At 37.7% G+C, this 17,955-nt stretch overlaps 1 protein-coding gene across 1 annotated transcript in view; it reads right to left on the bottom strand.

The window, feature by feature from the left end:
• The window catches only part of LOC103026784 (thrombospondin type-1 domain-containing protein 7A), a 285,301-nt gene extending 270,160 nt beyond the window's left edge, over window positions 1-15,141 (bottom strand). Inside the window, exon 1 of the mRNA XM_049467814.1 lies at window positions 14,737-15,141. Within this exon, the coding sequence (XP_049323771.1) occupies window positions 14,737-14,881 (145 nt within the window). The 5' untranslated portion in view covers window positions 14,882-15,141. The remainder of the gene's footprint in view (window positions 1-14,736) is intronic.
• Window positions 15,142-17,955: the final 2,814 nt, after the last annotated feature.

Genomic DNA, 17,955 nt, shown 5'->3' with positions numbered 1-17,955 from the left:
ATATATGAAGCATTCCTTAATGCACTAATCAACATGCTAGACTACTTATAGCAACATGCTAGGCTACTTAACAGTAAAGCAGTACTCCTGTCCCTCATGCTGAGAACAGGAAGATGATTAAGGCGGCGGGGGAAGCGGGGAAAGCCCTGGAAGCTCTTCATGCTCTTGCTGGAAGTCTGCCGGCACGTTCCGGCTGCTCTAACGAGGCTGATAAGCGAGTTAATATGGTGAGAATTGTGAGCTGCTTTAACGGCGCAGTCGTAATGGCCTGCACGATCGGGAGACACGGGTGACTGCACGTAATCTGTATAATCTGAGCACAAATGATGGATAAGTGTTAAAGAGGGAGGACACGGGCTCGGAGGACAGACCCTCCATTTAACCCCTTCTTACACTGCAGGAGGAACAGGCTTAATTCTGTATATTAATCCATATGAAAATTCATATTTGTCATTTCTGAAAAGATTGTTCGGTAACACTTCCTATGAACCCTGTATTCCTAATGTACTATAAATGCATTTATAATGCATTTTATGACGTGCATAATACCTTATAATGACTGTAATAAGTCTGTATAATAACTCATAAGTACTTAAAGCGACATACATAACACATTATAAACTACAAGTATAAGGGTTTATAAAGAAAGGGCTTGTAATGCCTTATAATATCTGTTCATAACAACGGTAACACTTGATGAATGTCATCTCTATTAGACTCTATAACCACATTCATAACATATTATAATGCAATCATAATGCATTATAAACATGGCTATAAATATTTATAAAAATGCATAACCTATTATAGCCATGTTTATAAAGCATTATGACTTGTGATCATAATACATTATAAGCTGTGCTTATAATACATATGTTAAAATAGTGTATATCTATCATTAATAATGTAGTCCCACAATAAAAAGTATGTCACTTTACTTAGAGCGTACAAAGAACTGTTATAATACATTATAATTGACTCTAATTAATATTATGTTCAAGGCAAGAATAATTTATCAGTGGTTCAAAATATATTTATAGTATTTTTGAGGATGTGTTTATAAGTTGAAAAGCTTTTTAGTCATAATACAGTCTGCAAGCTGGGACTGAGTTTATTGGTATTGACGTATAACATGTTATAAACATTGCTATTAATGCATTATAGTCAAAGTTCATGATGCATAATAAACATGGCTATGATGAATTATACATTTTTATAAATATGTATAGCCATGTTTATAATGCCTTATGAATGCATTATAATGTGTTATGAGTATGTTTATAGAGTCTTATAGAGATGACATTCATAAAAAGTGTTACCATAAGAACATTGGACAATGTAGTGTCTTAATACACTATAACAAATATTTGGTACAGTATGTTTTGGTATAATGCATTATAATATGCAGCTATGATTTCTCAAATTAAGCTTTTATATATATAAAGTGGGTAACACATTATAAAACCTTATTATATACAGTCCTTACTGACTTTAAGTGACGTGAACTTTTATATGCTTTTTAAACATTTTATTATGCCTCACTATAATGTCTTGACAGTAATGACTGTATATAAGGCTTTATAATGTGTTACGTACTTATATAAAAGCTTAATTTGAGAAATCATAGCTGCATATTATAATGTTCAAATAAAAATATACCAAATCTGTGTTATAGTGCATTACAACACTACATTGTACTAATGTTCTTATAAAGACATAGTATAATGCATTATAAGCAAAATACTTCGATCATTAAAATGCTGTTGTGATTAACCCTTTTTGGCATGATGTTGTCCTCAGGCAACAAACCACCTTTTAGTTATTACATCATTCCATACTATACCATTTTTTTATACAGTTATTTTTAATATACAGTTACAATGAATATCTATGAATATCTACATATCCAATAAAATGAGGCGTACAAGTGTAAACATATGTATATACGTGTAACATTATACGTGTAACATTTATGTCCAGAAAAGTGTGTCTATATATATATATATATATATATATATATATATATATATATATACATATATATATACACACACACACACACACATATATATATATATATATTTATATATAGACACACTTTTCTGGACATAAATGTTACACGTATAATTGTCAAACATGTCAAAGGTCATGTGATAGGGAAGTAGTATTGTATACCCATAACTTTTGCTTATTTACATTGTGTACTAATTTTGATAAATGATGAGAAAATAACGCTTAGAAGAGCTTATTTATAAGAGCAGTTGGAGCCTAAGTGCTTCTTTAGTAGAGCCAGAGGAAGCTTGTGAAGAGGTTAGGAGGTCAATCCCAGAATACTCTCTCCATATACAGCCAATATAAAGAACTCAGACGTGTTTCTATAGAGATGTACCCTTTCCCTTTGAAATACATTTTATTATTAAGCATTAAGTGTCTTGTACATTGACCTAATTGCAAAAAAAAGACATGTAATTAAATAATAATAATAATAATAATAATAATAGTAATAATAATAATAATAATAATAATAATAATAATAATAATAATAATAATAATAATAATAATAATAATAATAATAAAAACTACTTAGAATACTACTTGGAAAAAATAGCATTTGTTACCTCTCTCCCCACTCTGTAACTATAAACGTATATACCATGAAATATAATTATTAAAAATCTTCAGAAATGTTTTTTTTTTGTTGTTGCACTGTTGTGTGACTCCAAATCTCCAAATGTTTTTTTTTTTCATAATAAATCCATAATATTTAAGTTAAAAAACAAATTTTAGTTGTGTCCCTGGGTTTCACTCAGTCCTGTTACTGTTTTTCATGTTTTAGCTAATTCTATGCTACAAACTAATTCTTGTTACTTTCACAGTCCTGTTACTCAAAACATAAAAAAACATAAAGAAGTAACAGGAATGAGTGTCAGCAACTGGAGTGAGTGTCAGTAACAGGAGTGAGTTCCAGTAACAGGAAAGCTTTACTCACCCAAATTAACAGTTTTCAGGAGAGAAATCTGTGTAGATTAACATCCAGCACTTTGACTTAGCTTTACAGATTTGCTGAATTAGAAGGCAAACGTGGCGACACCCCTGTTCCTTACTAGTGTTGCACAATACGCCTTATAATCCGGTGCAGCTTATTTATGAAATTAGAGCAGAAAATAGATGTTTATTGATAGTGTGCCTTATAATCTAATCTGCTTTATAATGCTAAAAATACAGTATTTTTTTTTTTGTTTGTTTCTTTGGTCATTTGCTTTGTTATCTTGGCAATCATTTCTTATAACCCTCTGTTTGGAGTGTGCCTCTGAAAAATCTCAATTTGAAGGCCATTTAGCCTCAACACTTCCTTGCCTTCTTTGCCTAGGAGTGAACACTCAAAACAGAGGGCTAAGGCTAACAGTTAGAGGCACAGGGTAAAACAGGATTGGGTCTAAAAGCCAGAGGCAAAAGTGCTAACCTCAGATCCAGGTGTTAACGAGACGTCAGGCTAAGGACGTACTTGTTTTCAGGGTGGAGTAATTAGCGTGAAGGCCGGAGAGGGCTAGAGCACCTCAGAGGTTCTGACAGGTTCTTCTACGTTAGCACAATGTCACTCCTCCAGAGAGATCTAATCTAATGAGGCGTGTGTTTGTTTTTTTTGTTAGAAACAGAGGTTTACAAAACAGGCTGTTGACGTTATTTGTGGCATCAATCGATTCATTGAACCCCTCGCCGCCCTCGTCCTGTACTGTACACATCATGTGAGGCAGGAACTTTAACAACCCATCAGCGGCTCTTCCCTGGAAAATCATTTAGCCTGATGTCTAGACTTAGATTAAGCATGAAGTTTAACACTTCCTCCAAAGCCCTCATTGATTGTGGATCTGAGCACATTCAATATTTGCTGGACTGAATATTTCCCTGAAGACTGGACTGACATACAGGTAAAAATGAGAAGGGTAGAATAAATAGAATAAAAGTATTTGTCACTTTATAAAAGTTATTCTGGCACTGAGAATAACTTGATGAACGTGAAGAAGTGTTGCAGGTGTATCAAGTTTTATTGTTTCCTATTCCTCCAGCAAACACCTCTTAATGTGTGGAACAGCTATGGGGTCATCATTGTCTTATTTCTCCTTTTTAGGATTGTCCACACTTTCTCTATTAGGGACCCAGTCCAGTCCAGTACCCATACCCTTGTCGTTAGAAGACATGCACATTTGTAAAGTGTGCAGCATGTGGTTTAGCATTGTCTTGTTGAAAGATACAATACATGCCTATCCCTTGTACCCTTTCCCTATACATACTGAAATCCCATCTTTTACCTTGAATCATTAATAGATGTAATGTACTGTGTATAAAGCCTCCTTCCAATCTCCCTCTTTTTTATCATTTCAACAATGTCATATATTTCAACAAACTGGAAATCCTTTGCCCTTTTGTCTTCACTCCTCAAAGACTCAAATATTTTCGCAGTTTTTGTACCAAATTACAATTAGCTGTTTAAAATCAAATAATTATTTCGTTTTTTTTCAGGCCTGCATCACAGACAGTCCTGGTTGGGGTGGTGCAGTGGATAACACCACTACCTGCCAGTGAGCTACCACATCATGTAGGAGACTGAGGTTCAATTCCTGGTCTGGGTGACTGAATGCTGCGCTACACCAATAATGCAATAAGAGTCCATGGGCAAGACTCCTAACACTACATTGGCCCAACACTGTAATATGAATAAAAACGTATTATTATAAGTCGTTCTGTATAAAATATAGCATCAGCTAAATGCTGTTTATGTACATGTAAAAACATAAATCTAAACAAAACATGAAATGTATTGGGTTCTGGATGTCTACAAAGGAAACAAACCTAAAAAAATAAAGTAAGAAAATGTAAGAAAGACTCAATTATGTTATCAGTGGCAACAGGATAATTCTCCTCTATTCTCCACTATTGAATCCATGAATTAGACATAAAATAAATGGCAGTGTCAAGTGCATTTTTTTTGTGTGAAAGCTATTCAGAATAATTAATCATCCAGCAGAATATACTAAATTACAGTGCGTGGTATAGATATACTGAGCGCAGTCTATGCTATTGGAATGTATACCTCTGAATTAGCTGTATATCTGTATTTTTTTTTTTATGGCTCACAAACGGCATTGAATAACCAACATCAGATTGTTCAGCCAGTCTCTGGGCAACACATTGCCTTTAAAGCTTTCCTTTGCGAAAGCTGATTTTTCTTGAGCACTCCCCGAATGACGCTGAGAAGAGTATGAGCGCGATCATTTTCTCTAAATGTCTCCATCGACGAGAGACGGCTGATGTATTGTACTTCCGCGAAACCAATAAAAGAGAGATGAGCCAATTCCCCGCAGTTTGGAGCCCAGGCCCAGCTTCCGCCGGATTCATTATGCATACGGCGCATCATAAGTCAGAACTGCCTGCGCCTGCCCTGAGCACTCTCAGATGTGCAATAATATTATGGCTCTCTCTGGATGAAGCTCCGGCTTCATCTCCCAATATGAGAAGAAATTAACGCGGATTTTGGCACACCTGTCTCCCCCCTCCCGCCCCTCGTCACGCAATTAAACACCGCCGTCTTTGTCTCTTTATTTCGGAACCGCTGTCTTGTGCCATTTAGTGCTGCGTGACATGAGTGTAAGAGCCTCCCCACAGGAGGGTGATGTGTAATTACAGTGCGTTCAGGGCTGCCACCAGGACAAATACAGAAAAACTGCACACAATCTGATTGGTACCATCATAGACTGTATATAGCTGGGCAGAGCATCGTCTCTCAAAAGTGAAGCCACCACAGGTCGGGGCGCCCCCTGCTGTTCGGTTGCAGAAAGCTGTGTAACCCCACCCATCCCCATAGGTTTCAATGGCAAAACAGACAACTTTCAATCACGTTTTTTTCTAATATACTGTAATTCAACCTCCATTATTTAAATGCTACAGCTAGTGTAACCTCTGCTTATATTGTTATTTTTTATATCCCCACAGAATTTGTTTTTTAAAACGTTATTTAGCTCTATTCAAAAAAAGGTGTGGTTATTGTAAAAGGGCTGGTTATGGGTGGGACCAATAACAGACCGTCAGCTCCGCTCCGCTTTGCAGCCTGTGACCTCGAGGCAGCCCTCAGGGGCGGGGTTATTTAAATGAGTAGGCTGTCTCTCCACAGTCTTTCTTCCTCCTCTGGTCTTTACTGCGCAGAATCGGGTTTCAGGATCGCCAACATGCCGGAAGGTTTTGGCTTAATTTTAATTTAATGAATGGGAACGGCGACACGGCGTCCATCTTTTTTACAGTCTCTGGGTACCATTATCTCGTACTCTCTCCTTTAGCAGCCTGTGGTTTTATATTGTCTTCTTAAATGTGTCCTTTCACTAAAATCTTGTTTGTGAATGACTATAGTCTCTCTGAGGTGTATTTCGTCGCTGTCCAATGAGAAACTTTTCTCAAAAACAGCAACTTTAAAGGAAAGAGAAAAAACCTTGTAAACTTTCAATGGAAGTCAATGTAAAAAGAGTTTATTTCAGGTCATTTTGAAGAGTTTCTATTGGTCCTTTCATCAAAATAAATTGGCACAGTATAGGGGACAGTTTGTCTGTTCAAATTATGTTGTAAACTAAAAATGGACAAAAATGGAGATAAGTGTGTTATTCATTGGACAACGACGATATGCATTCTGCATATGAAAGGCTTCCTCCAACCTCTGTTGTCTGCAGTAGCTAGTAAAAGAAAATATTCAGAAAAAAACGAATTGATCCGGAAAAGCACTGTGTCTACGTCATCCTGTGAATTAGTATTCATGGCCCCACCCACCCACAGACAGAGATGATAGCTGGGCAGCAACACCATCTTGTCAGATGGGGCAGCAGTGCACTTTGTTCCTGTGTTATTTGTGCAAATAACACATCAGTGTTATGTGTTTCTCCCAGTAATTCAGGGCTAAGGAATACATGGTTAGAATTTGTCTATGGAGGAACACCACCAGCCAAGTACAATTAAGATAATAGGTAGGTGTATTTTTAAAAAAAAATTCTGTTTACACTATATAAAAGCTGGACTACCGACCTCTGTGTGTAAGTAACTATAGGTTTAAATAGGATCTCCGGTGAATTTTGTGTTTTACAGAGACTCTAAGACTAGGTCAGTGTTGTTTACATGTTGTAAAGTAACAAAAGACATTGCAAAGACTGTTATTAGTGTAAAAATGTCTTTATTTTAAAACCTTTCTAACTGTTGTCCGTCTCACTGCCTCGCAGTGCTGTTAGCCAATCAGAGGCACTAAAATGTCACCTGATTCTTTGAATCATTGTGGATGTAATGCCCTATAAATGGAAAAATATAACCCCCCCCCCCTCCAATCTTCCTTTAAGAAACACTGAATATAGTAAAAAATATTAGCTTGCTTCTGCAATATTAAAAAAAATACTACCATAATTCAATGTCCATGCAAATGAATGCAGCAATTAGTTGACAAATTCAGTTGTAGAAAGAAAAATAGTCTTTTTTATACAATCATTTAAAAATTGATACCACGTTTATTGATTGATACAGTACTGCAAAAATGATATCAATATATCAATATATTGGCAAGTAATTTAGCGTATAATAAAAGGTTAAAATTCAATGTACATCATTAAAAAAAAAAGTGTCAGACAAAAAGACAAAAGTTACAAATTTAGGAACAAATTTAAACTGCAAACTTTAACAGCACAAATAATCAATTTGATTCACAATTATCTTCCAACCATGTATTACTGTTGTATTATTAGATAGCAGGTAAAATTGAAGGTGGGGGACACTTTTGTCCCCCTAAGCGTCAGGACTGATTGCAGAAATACGCTAAGTATGCTAAGTTTTTAGCACTGTGCTAAGATCCCTTTTTCCTCTTCGTCCTCTTCTTCCACCGGCTTGTTTTCACAGCATAAATCCCGTCCTCTTTTAATCTCCTTACTCAGCTACATCCTCTTACAAGAAAAAGTGAAACAGTGCAGAGACACCGGCGCATTGATTCAGGAGCGTAGAGAGAGCCAGGGCTGCCCTGACGCTAACGGCTAACAAATCCTGCTGCTGGAGAAAAACAAGACATGACAAATACCAGAAGAGCAGGAAACTAGACATTACAGACATCAGGATGCTCTCCTGAAGCAGAGCAATAAATCTAGTGTGTGTATTACCACAAAAAGCCATGTTTATTCAGCACAGAGAAATACAACTACAGCTTAATCCACATCATATCATTGTTTTCAGAAATGCAATCCTAATTTATACTATAGAGAAGCCTGAAAAAGCCCTTATTAACAGTGGGGCTTTGGATTGGAATGAACCTGGCGATATGATATGTATCTTAATTTATCCTAAAAGTCTATTTTCTGAGAGGATGAATGAGGTTTTTATGCTATATGAGTTTTTTTAGGGAATTTAAGAAAATGGATTTCTGGATTGTCAGTTTGGTGATGGAATTGTATTTTTTTCTTCTTTGTGTGTTTATGCATAAATGTTTTCTGGTAAAAAAAATAATAATGATTTTTAACTCTTAATGAATTTCAGAAGGAATTAGAGTTTTTAGGTGGAAGTGGTTCTTCTGTAGAATTAAGCTGATAGCTTCTTATTGGCTGATTATGTGACCTTCAGTGTTTAGAGTGTTCTCATTGGTTGTTCTGTAATCAAGTATGTTTTAAAAACTGGTATTAATGTTATTGAATTCAGTCTTTTAAGTCTGATTAAGGCATGAGTGTGAAAACTGTGTATTTCTAATAAATTGCTGCTGCTGGTTTTTTTTTCTTCTTTTTTTTCTATTTTTGATCGAATATCATATGTATCATAATACAGGGCTACATTTCAGCACACTGTTACATAATACAAACGAGAGAAAATATAAAATGCTATTTTAGGAAAAACTGTCATAGTTTAGAAAATGCACCATTTTCACAGGGAAGCTCACTAGGTAGTTTCCAGTGTGCTTGACTTTCTGGGTTTATGTTGTTCGGGGGGTGTTTTATGTGTTTTTCTCTGGCTGTTTGCTTTTTGTTTTGGCAGTTCCACTGGTAAAGCTTTAATCATGATCCTGGTGTTGGGTTACAGGTTGAATGAGGGTCCCCACCAGTTTACTGCCATTCTAGCCATTCAAATTGTTTAGAAAGTTGCCAAACAGGGACATGGCCTGGCCTCGTTACTCTGCTCACCACTCTATATACTACACCCACTATAACACTATAATATGAATAAAAAAGGGCAAATGTCCCTGAACTAAAGAAAAGTTTATTTTTTATCCAAAAAAAGAACAGTCATATCTGAAGCACTGTCTCCCAACCCTCTTCGCATGTAAACTATTAATTTAATACAATCCGTATTTTATTAATATGCAATATAGCAATATGTTCTTATACAACTAACCAAAATAATGCACATTTAGGCATTCAAACCACAGTCTCACTTGTGTCTAAGTATTTTAGACCTGTTAATTTTTCCTGCTTATATTACTTCATTTTTTTTTTTTTAGAACTGACTGTTCACTTGCTTCTCAGTACCTCAGCGTGATAGAACCACCATCATCCTCATCCTCATCCGAAAGGACATCCTTGACCCTATCGTGCACCTTATGCAAGACAACTTATTTCCACGCCTTGCGTCTGCACTGTTTATGTGGCAGTCTGAAAATTAGGTGTGATCAGGTAAATTTCTGGCACATTGCTATCTTGGCAACAGAAAACACAAGTGCGCCACTGACTGGTTTAAACCCTGACAACAGTCAACTGTCAGATGTTCATTGCTATTTTGCTAAAGATAGCTCACACACCTTCACAGCATGAATGAGCAAGTCAGTTTCTTCTGCTGAGAAGTGCTGCACTGTTAAAATAGCAATCTGCCAAAGTCAGAGCACACCTGGCTCTTAAATGGAATGCCATTCATTATTTCTCGTTAAGCCCAAAACACACTAGTGATTATTTAAAAGAATTAATACAGGCCTTTTGCGCATTTCGAGATGTGCAGGTTGTACTTTTCCCGTCGTTATGAAAGCAAAGACACACTGACACACCCTAAATCAAGCTGTGTTTTGTGCTATAACTAAACAATCTCTATGTGCATCTTTACCGTGTAGAAACAGAACCAGCAGCCTCCATCATTTTCATAAAAGCATGCAGCATGAGTTTGACCTGCAGAAGCTGAAATCAATATCTCACCATATTAGAATGATGCAGAAATAAATCTAACCACCATGAACATGCACATTTTAACCTACTGTAACTGAACCATTTCCCTGCATATATTTACTGTCCCTTACATTAATAAATAAGCAGGCAGTGTTTAGCCTGTAGCAGTGTGCTATTAATATCTAAACATATCAGAACCTTAGAGAAATGAAAGCACAGATTAATCCCCATTCAAAAACACGCATATTTCACCACGCTAACAATATCTCTGCATGCAGGCAGAAAAATCCAGAGTAATCCTCATTACCGTCACAAAACACATTAAAACTGTAACTACCTAAAAATATCTATGTATGTAGAAATGCAAGTCCAAAGTAATCCTAGGTAATTACCTTAGGGCACTATCTGTATTGCTATAATGCCTTATATACAGTATTGCTTACTATAGAGAGAAACACAGATTACTAAACTCCCATCCAATACTTTTCCTGATTTCCTGATTATTTCATAAATAAAAATAAGTTTATTTCAACCTACATTGATTTACCAACAGCTCTACCAATCTTTATCATGGAAAATTAAACTACATAGCAGCTCCCACTTAAAAAAATCAATATCTCATCATATTAGAATAATCAACCGCCTCCATCTCCAATATAAAGACATGCAGATTTAATCCTGTAGTTCTGTGCCGTTAATATTTGAGCATATCAGAATCATGGAGAAACTAAAGCACAAATGAATCCCCATAAAATAAAATCCCCATTACCTTCATAAAAATCCTGATAATGTCACCCCAGGATTGTCCATTGTGCTGTAATCCACTACAGTGCTTACTATTTAAGCATATATTGAATATACAGCTCTAAAAAAAATAAGAGACCGCTCAAAATGTAAAACCTCTGGAATATAATCAAGAGGCAGATGGATGATCACAAACCATCAAACCAAGCTGAACTGCTTGAATTTTTGCAGCAGGAGTAAAGGCATAAAGTTATCCAAAAGCAGTGTGTAAGACTGGTGGAGGAGAACATGCCAACATGCATGAAGAAAAAACTGTGATTATAAACCAGAGTTATTCCACCAAATATTGATTTTTGAACCCTTTAAACTCTTTATGAATATGAACTTGTTTTCTTTGCATTATTTGAGGTCTGAAAGCTCTGCGTCATTTCTCATTTTCTGCAAATAAATGCTCTAAATGACAGTATTTTTATTTGGAATTTGGGAGAAATGTTGTTTGTAGTTTATAGAATAAAACAACAATGTTTATTTTACTCAAATATATACCTATAAATAGCAAAATCAGAGAAACTGATTCAGAAACGGAACTGATTTTTTACAGAACTCGAATTACCTTCGTAAAAATAAGATCTACAATACTCTCTTAACGGTATCTCACCTCTGAAACACAAAGTTTTTAGCCTGTATTGCTCTGCATAGTCCCTTATAAAAGCATGCACTTTTTAACTAGCCAACAATATCTCTGCATTTAGACATAACAATCCAGATTAACACCCATTATATTCATAAAACACATTACCATATAAACTCAGAATACTCATACAGTAGCAAACAACAGTTTGGACACACCTTCACTTTTAATGTTTTTATCCCTTCCTTTTTGTTTGCTACATTATAAATGAATACTGAAGTCATTCAGACTATGAATGAACACATAAGGAATCATGTAGTAACTTAAAAGTGTTAAACAAACCAAAATACTCTGTGAAGAAGCATTTAGGTGCTCTTATCTGAGGCTGGTAACTCTGATGAACTTATCCTGTGCAACAGAGGAAACTCTTTCTTTCTTGGGGCAGTCCTGATGAGTGCCAGTTTCATCATTATAATGTTTTGATGGTCAGTGCTGTGACTGCACTTGAGGATGCTTTCAAAGTTCTGGAAATATTTTTCATTGACTGACCTTTTAAAGATAGTAGTATTTTTTCTTTACTTAGTTAAGTAGTTGTTGCTTTTCATAATCTGGATTAGAACATTACTCAAATATTCACTATTCACTGTACACCTGTAACTCTACCTCTTCACAACTTTACAACTGATGCCCTCAGTTGTAAATTCAAGTTATTAACTCTTGACGAGTTGAGCACAGCTGTTAACTGAAAGCCTGAATTCCAGATGACGATGCCACAAAAGCAACCTGGACGAATACACAGACACAGTTACATCCTACATCAGCTTTCAGTGAGTGTTCCAACCAGAACTCATTAGGCTCGATAATGTTCCGATTTTTGCATTTTATAACTAAAATTTGATGCAACCTACTTTTGTTACAAAATGAAAAAAAACATGGAAAATCAATTAAATTTTTTATATTCATTAATTACATTTTTCCTGTATTCCCAATTTTCTACTTTTAGAGTTAGATCTAAATGGTCCAAAAATTGAGCTGATAAACATTTTATTGAATCCGCAATCAGTCAATATCTCACCACATTAGAACAACCGGCAACCACAGTCTTCTTCTTAAAGACAGAGTTTGCAGATTTCATCCAGAATGATCTCCATCACCATCAAAAAACATGATGATTTTAACCCAAAGCACTGTGTATCGTGCTATATAGTGCCCTATAGTTCTTCACAATCTCTGTATCCCTTTACTATAGAGTAAGAAAAGCACAAAATAACCATTATCTTCATAAATAATGAGACCATTTCAAGCTACAGTACTAAGAACATGAGCAAATGAGATTACCACAAGATCCTGACCTGTAGAACCACCAGCAAAGCTCATCTCCTTCATAAAGATATGTATATCAAAGCCTTGGAGAAATGTAGTTCAGGTTAATCCCCATAAAATTACATAGACACAGACAAATCCAGTGTAATCCTTATTAACCCAGAGTGTTCTATATTGCTAGAGCGATGTAGAGCTCTGTATAGCTTTACTATAGAGAAATACAGTAAAGTACAGAATATTAAACAGTACTCTACCAATAGCTCTGCCTTTTTTACTATAGATAAATTAAACTACATCGCACAATCTTCTTAGAACCACACACACACAGATTCTACTCACACACACACACACACACACACACACACACACACACACAGTACCCTCTCTATTCAGTGCTCTATAGTGCTAGTAATATCCATCTGCGCATATTAGGACAGAGCAATTATGAAACATGCCCTTCATGCAGCTCTTAAAAACCATCTCCATCACCATTCATCTCAACTCTGACGGACCGCAACTTGCATCATCCCTGTGAAGTGCTTAAATCTAAATCCATCCCATTGAGCTATTTAAAACACACACAAACAGCCTGTAAATGTGCCACTGGTGACGGGAACCCACATCACCCAAGGTGACTCCAAATCAGAGCTTTAAAAAAAACTGATCACAGCATTAAGGCCTGTCACGATAACAATTTTTTTTTGCAAACGATATTTTGATCCAAAAATAATTTCGATAAACAATATTAACTAAATTTGCCACTAATAAAGTGATAAAATTATTATATTATTTTGTAACCAATGAATTAACCATTTTTTAAAGACGATAAGCTTTCCATTCATGTTTACGCACCTAATTTTGGAACCTGAAAAGTTCCAGCTTGAACCAAAGTAGGTTACATACATTGCAAAGTGACGTGCAGCCCCGGTCTGTCCCAGCTGGCACCCGTTGAACCGGCATAAAGATCCTACCTCAGCCTTCTGCGGAGAGATACGCTGATGGTGAATGGAAGACTGAGGCAACATGAACCTTAGAGACACTAAAGTTAAGCAACTTTAGAGCTGCACTGGGCCATTACTATGTTTTTTAAGTTTTGGGTGTTGATAGAGAACATTTTTTCTAATAAAGGTGCATCCACAATATATGTACAGGGGTTGGAAAATGAAACTGAAACACCTGTCATTTTAGTGTGGGAGGTTTCATGGCTAAATTGGAGCAGCCTGGTGGCCAATCTTCATTAATTGCACACTGCACCAGTAAGAGCAGAGTGTGAAGGTTCAATTAGCAGGGTAAGAGCACAGTTCTGCTCTAAATATCGCAATGCACACAACATTATGTGAGACATACCAGAGTTCAAAAGAGGACAAATTGTTGGTGCACGTCCTGCTGGCGCATCTGTGACCAAGACAGCAAGTCTTTGTGATGTATCAAGAGCCACGGTATCCAGGGTAATGTCAGCATTCCACCAAGAAGGACCAACACACATCCAACAGGATTAACTGTGGACGCTGTAAGAGGAAGCTGTCTGAAAGGGATGTTCGGGTGCTAAACCGGATTGTATCCAAAAACATAAAACCACGGCTGATCAAATCACGGCAGAATTCAATGTGCACCTCAACTCTCTTGTTTCCACCAAAACTGTTCTTCGAGACAATAAATAATTGTGGTTTAAAATCAGGTGTTTCAGTTTCATTGTCCAAGCCCTGTATATGAGTGCTTTTTTTGTACGTGCAAACACAAAGGATGATATCACGGTTATTAAAATGATTGAGGTCATGATAAGTCGATAGTGTAGTTATTGTGACAGGCCTACACAGCATGTTTAAGAACAACAAAAGCACAGCCGCTCACAAGCACAGAAGAAGTTAAGACCGGTGGTCTCCATACCTGTCTCCCAGAAGTATAGTGACCTGCTGTCCCCTGAGGTCTGAGTGGTAACGCTGTGGATCCCACAGCACAGTAACAGTAGTCTCCACACGCCGGGGACGCTCGCTCTCCATGCTGTCCTTGCACCCCTCTCCCCCAGCCCCATGACAAATCCACACCGTTCCCGAGAACACAACGAGCCCCGGCAGAAAAGAAGAGAGGGAGGTCCCGCAGGAGGATGTCCTGAAGAAGAAGAAGAAGAAGAACAGCTGAAGGGTGTCAGTAGCTCCCACTGTCCTGTGATGATGTCCTGTCCAAGGTCCTGCACTGGTGCTCTGAGTGGACAGAGCGCTGTCCAGCTCAACAATATGAGTGTAGTACTGGAGCACCGCTACTGCTGCCTCCACCACCGCCGCCGTCCTCCGACTACTGCAGCTACACTGATGCAGCAGCAGCAGCACCACCTCTCTCTCTCTCTCTCTCTCTCTCTCTCTCACTCTCTCGCTCTCAGACTCCCTCCTCCTTTCTGTCACCCTCTCTCGCTCTCGCGCTCTAAGCTTCCCTCCTCTCTCACTCTCTCAGCTTATCCTACCTCTCTCTCTTGTCTCTCACTCACTATTAGTCTCTCTCTCTCTCTTTCTAGTGTAAGCTCAGACTTACATTTTCTGTCTCTATCAGTCTCTCTCCTCCTTTCCGTTGGTCTCTCTCTCTCTCTCTTTTGTTTACGGTCTCTCACTCACTATAAGTCTCTCTTTCTCTCTCTCTCTAGTGTAAGCTCAGACTTACATTTTCTGTCTCTATCAGTCTCTCTCCTCCTTTCCACTGGTTTCTCTCTCTCTCTCTCTTATTCCTTTACTTTCAGTCTTTCTCTCTCTCTCCCTTAATCTCGGTCTTTCAGTCTCTTTCTTGCTCTTACTATCAGCTTCGTCTTATCCTTTCTCTCTCTCTAACTATTAGTCTCTTTCTCTCTCTCTCTCTCTCTCTCTCTCACGCAGCCTCATTCTTTATTGCTTTCTCTAGCTTTCTCTCTCGCTCACATTTTCTGTCTCCAGCTGTCTCTCTCCTCCTTCTTGTTGGTTTTTCTCTCTCTGTCTCTCTTTTATTCTTTTACTCTTAGCTTCTCTCTCTCTCTCTTTCTCATTCACTTACTCAGACTTTCTCTTTCTTCTTGATCTATCAGACTCATCTTGTCTCTTACTTACTCTCTTCTATTCTTCAAGACTCTCGTCCTTTGTTCAGCTTATCCTACCTCTCTCTCTCTTTTGCTTACTGTCTCTCACTCTCAGTCTCTCTTTCTCTATCCTTCTTTTTGTTGCTTTCTCTAGCTTTCTCTCTCACACTTACATTTTCTGTCTCTCTCCCTCTTTCTCGTCGTTTTATCTCTTATTCCTCAGCCTTTTCATCTCTCTTGCTCTCTTTCTCTTTCTTGCTCTTACTATCAGACTAGTCTCACTTGCTCTCTTCCATTCTTCTAGACAATCTTCTTCCTTATTATTGCTTTCTCTTGTTTTTGCACTCTCATTTAGATCTCGCTCGCTCTCAGACTCCCCTCCTCCTTTCTGTCATCCTCTCTCGCTTTTGCTCTAAGCTTCCCTCCTCTCCTCTCTCTCACTCACTCTTTCAGCTTATCCTACCTCTCTCTTTTGCTTACTGTCTCACTCACTCACCATTAGTCTCTCTGTCTTTCTCTCTCATTCACCCAGGCTCTCTGCTTCTTTTTGTTGCTTTCTCTCTCTCTCTCATATCAGTCCCTCCTTTTTGTTTTCTCTCTCTCTTATTCCTTTATTTTCAGCCTTTTTGTCTCTCTCTGTCTTTCTCTCTTGCTCTTACTATCAAGCCTTGTCTCACTTACTCTTCTCTTCTTCTAGACTCTCTTCTCCTTTTTATTCCTCCTTGTTCCGATTGTACTCTCTCTATCTCTACCTCGCTCGCTCTCAGATTTCCGTCATCCTCTCTTGCTCTTGCTCTAAGCTTCCCTCCTCTTCTCTCTCACTCACTCTTGCAGCTTATCCTTTCTATCACTCTCAGTCTCTCTTTTTCTCTATCCTCCTGTTCGTTGCTTTATCTTGCTCTCTCTTGCTCCTTTTCTGTTTTTCTCTCTCTTATTCCTTTGCTCTGAGCCTTTTCATATCTCTCTTTCTCCTTTCCTTACTATCTTTCATTCTTACTCTCTGTCTTTCTCTCTTTCTTCCAGCCTTCTCCTCCTTTTTCTTGCTTTTTCTAGCTTTCTCCCTCGCTTACGCCTACAGTTTCCATCTCTCTCAGTCTCTCTCCTCCTTTTTATTTTCTCTCTATATCTCCTATTCCTTTACTCTCAGCCTTTCTCGCTCTCTCTCTCGCTCTTACTATCAGCCTTGTCTCGTCTCTCTTTTATTGGCCTCTTTCTCCCTTACTCTCTTCCATTCTTTCAGACTCTCTTCTCCTTTTTGTTGCATTCTCTTGCTTTCGTGCTCTCTCTCCCTCTTACATTCTCTCTCTGTGTCTATCACCATCTCTCTCATTTCTTAACTCTTAGCTTTATCGTCTCTCTATTTTTGCACACTCTCTAGCTCTCTCATTCTTTTACTCTCTTTATTTATCTCGATCACTCTCACATGTTTTCACTCACTCACTGTCTCGCTCTCACTTTGTCTCTCAGGCCCCCTCCTCTTCTCTCATTTATTTATCTCTCTCTTGTTTACACTTCTCACTCTCTTTTTCTCTTTCAGCCTCCTTCCTCTCACTTCTTCTCTATATCTTACCCACCTTCCCTCCTCCCTTCTCTCATCCTCTCAATCTCTCTCTCTTTCTCTTGAGCTTTCCTCCTCCTCCTCTTCCCTCTCACTCTCTCTCTCAACCCATCATCTCTTCACTATCTCTTTCTCTCTCTCTCTCTCTCTCGTAGTTACTCTCTCACTCGCCTCCCTCTTTTCTCTTGTATTCTCTCTATCATTGATTCATATTTCCCACTATTTTATGCTTCTCTCTCTTCCTCTCTCTCTTTTAGCCTCCTTCTTCTCACTTCTTCTCTATATCTTACCCACCTTCCCTCCTCCCCTCTCTCATTATCTCTCTCTCTTTCTCACTCTCTTCAGCTTCCCTCCTCCTCTTCCCTTTCACTCTGTCTCAACCTATCACTCTCTTTTTTCTCTCTCTTTTTCACTCTTTTATTTCTCTCACTTCTTCTCTATTCCGTACTCATCTTCCCTCCTCCAATCCCTCATTCTCTGTCTCTCTCTCTCAATCTCTTCAGCTTCCCTC

Source organism: Astyanax mexicanus, chromosome 1, assembly GCF_023375975.1.
Source record: "Astyanax mexicanus isolate ESR-SI-001 chromosome 1, AstMex3_surface, whole genome shotgun sequence".
NCBI lineage: Eukaryota > Metazoa > Chordata > Actinopteri > Characiformes > Acestrorhamphidae > Astyanax > Astyanax mexicanus.
This window is presented reverse-complemented; position numbering and strand designations above follow the sequence as displayed.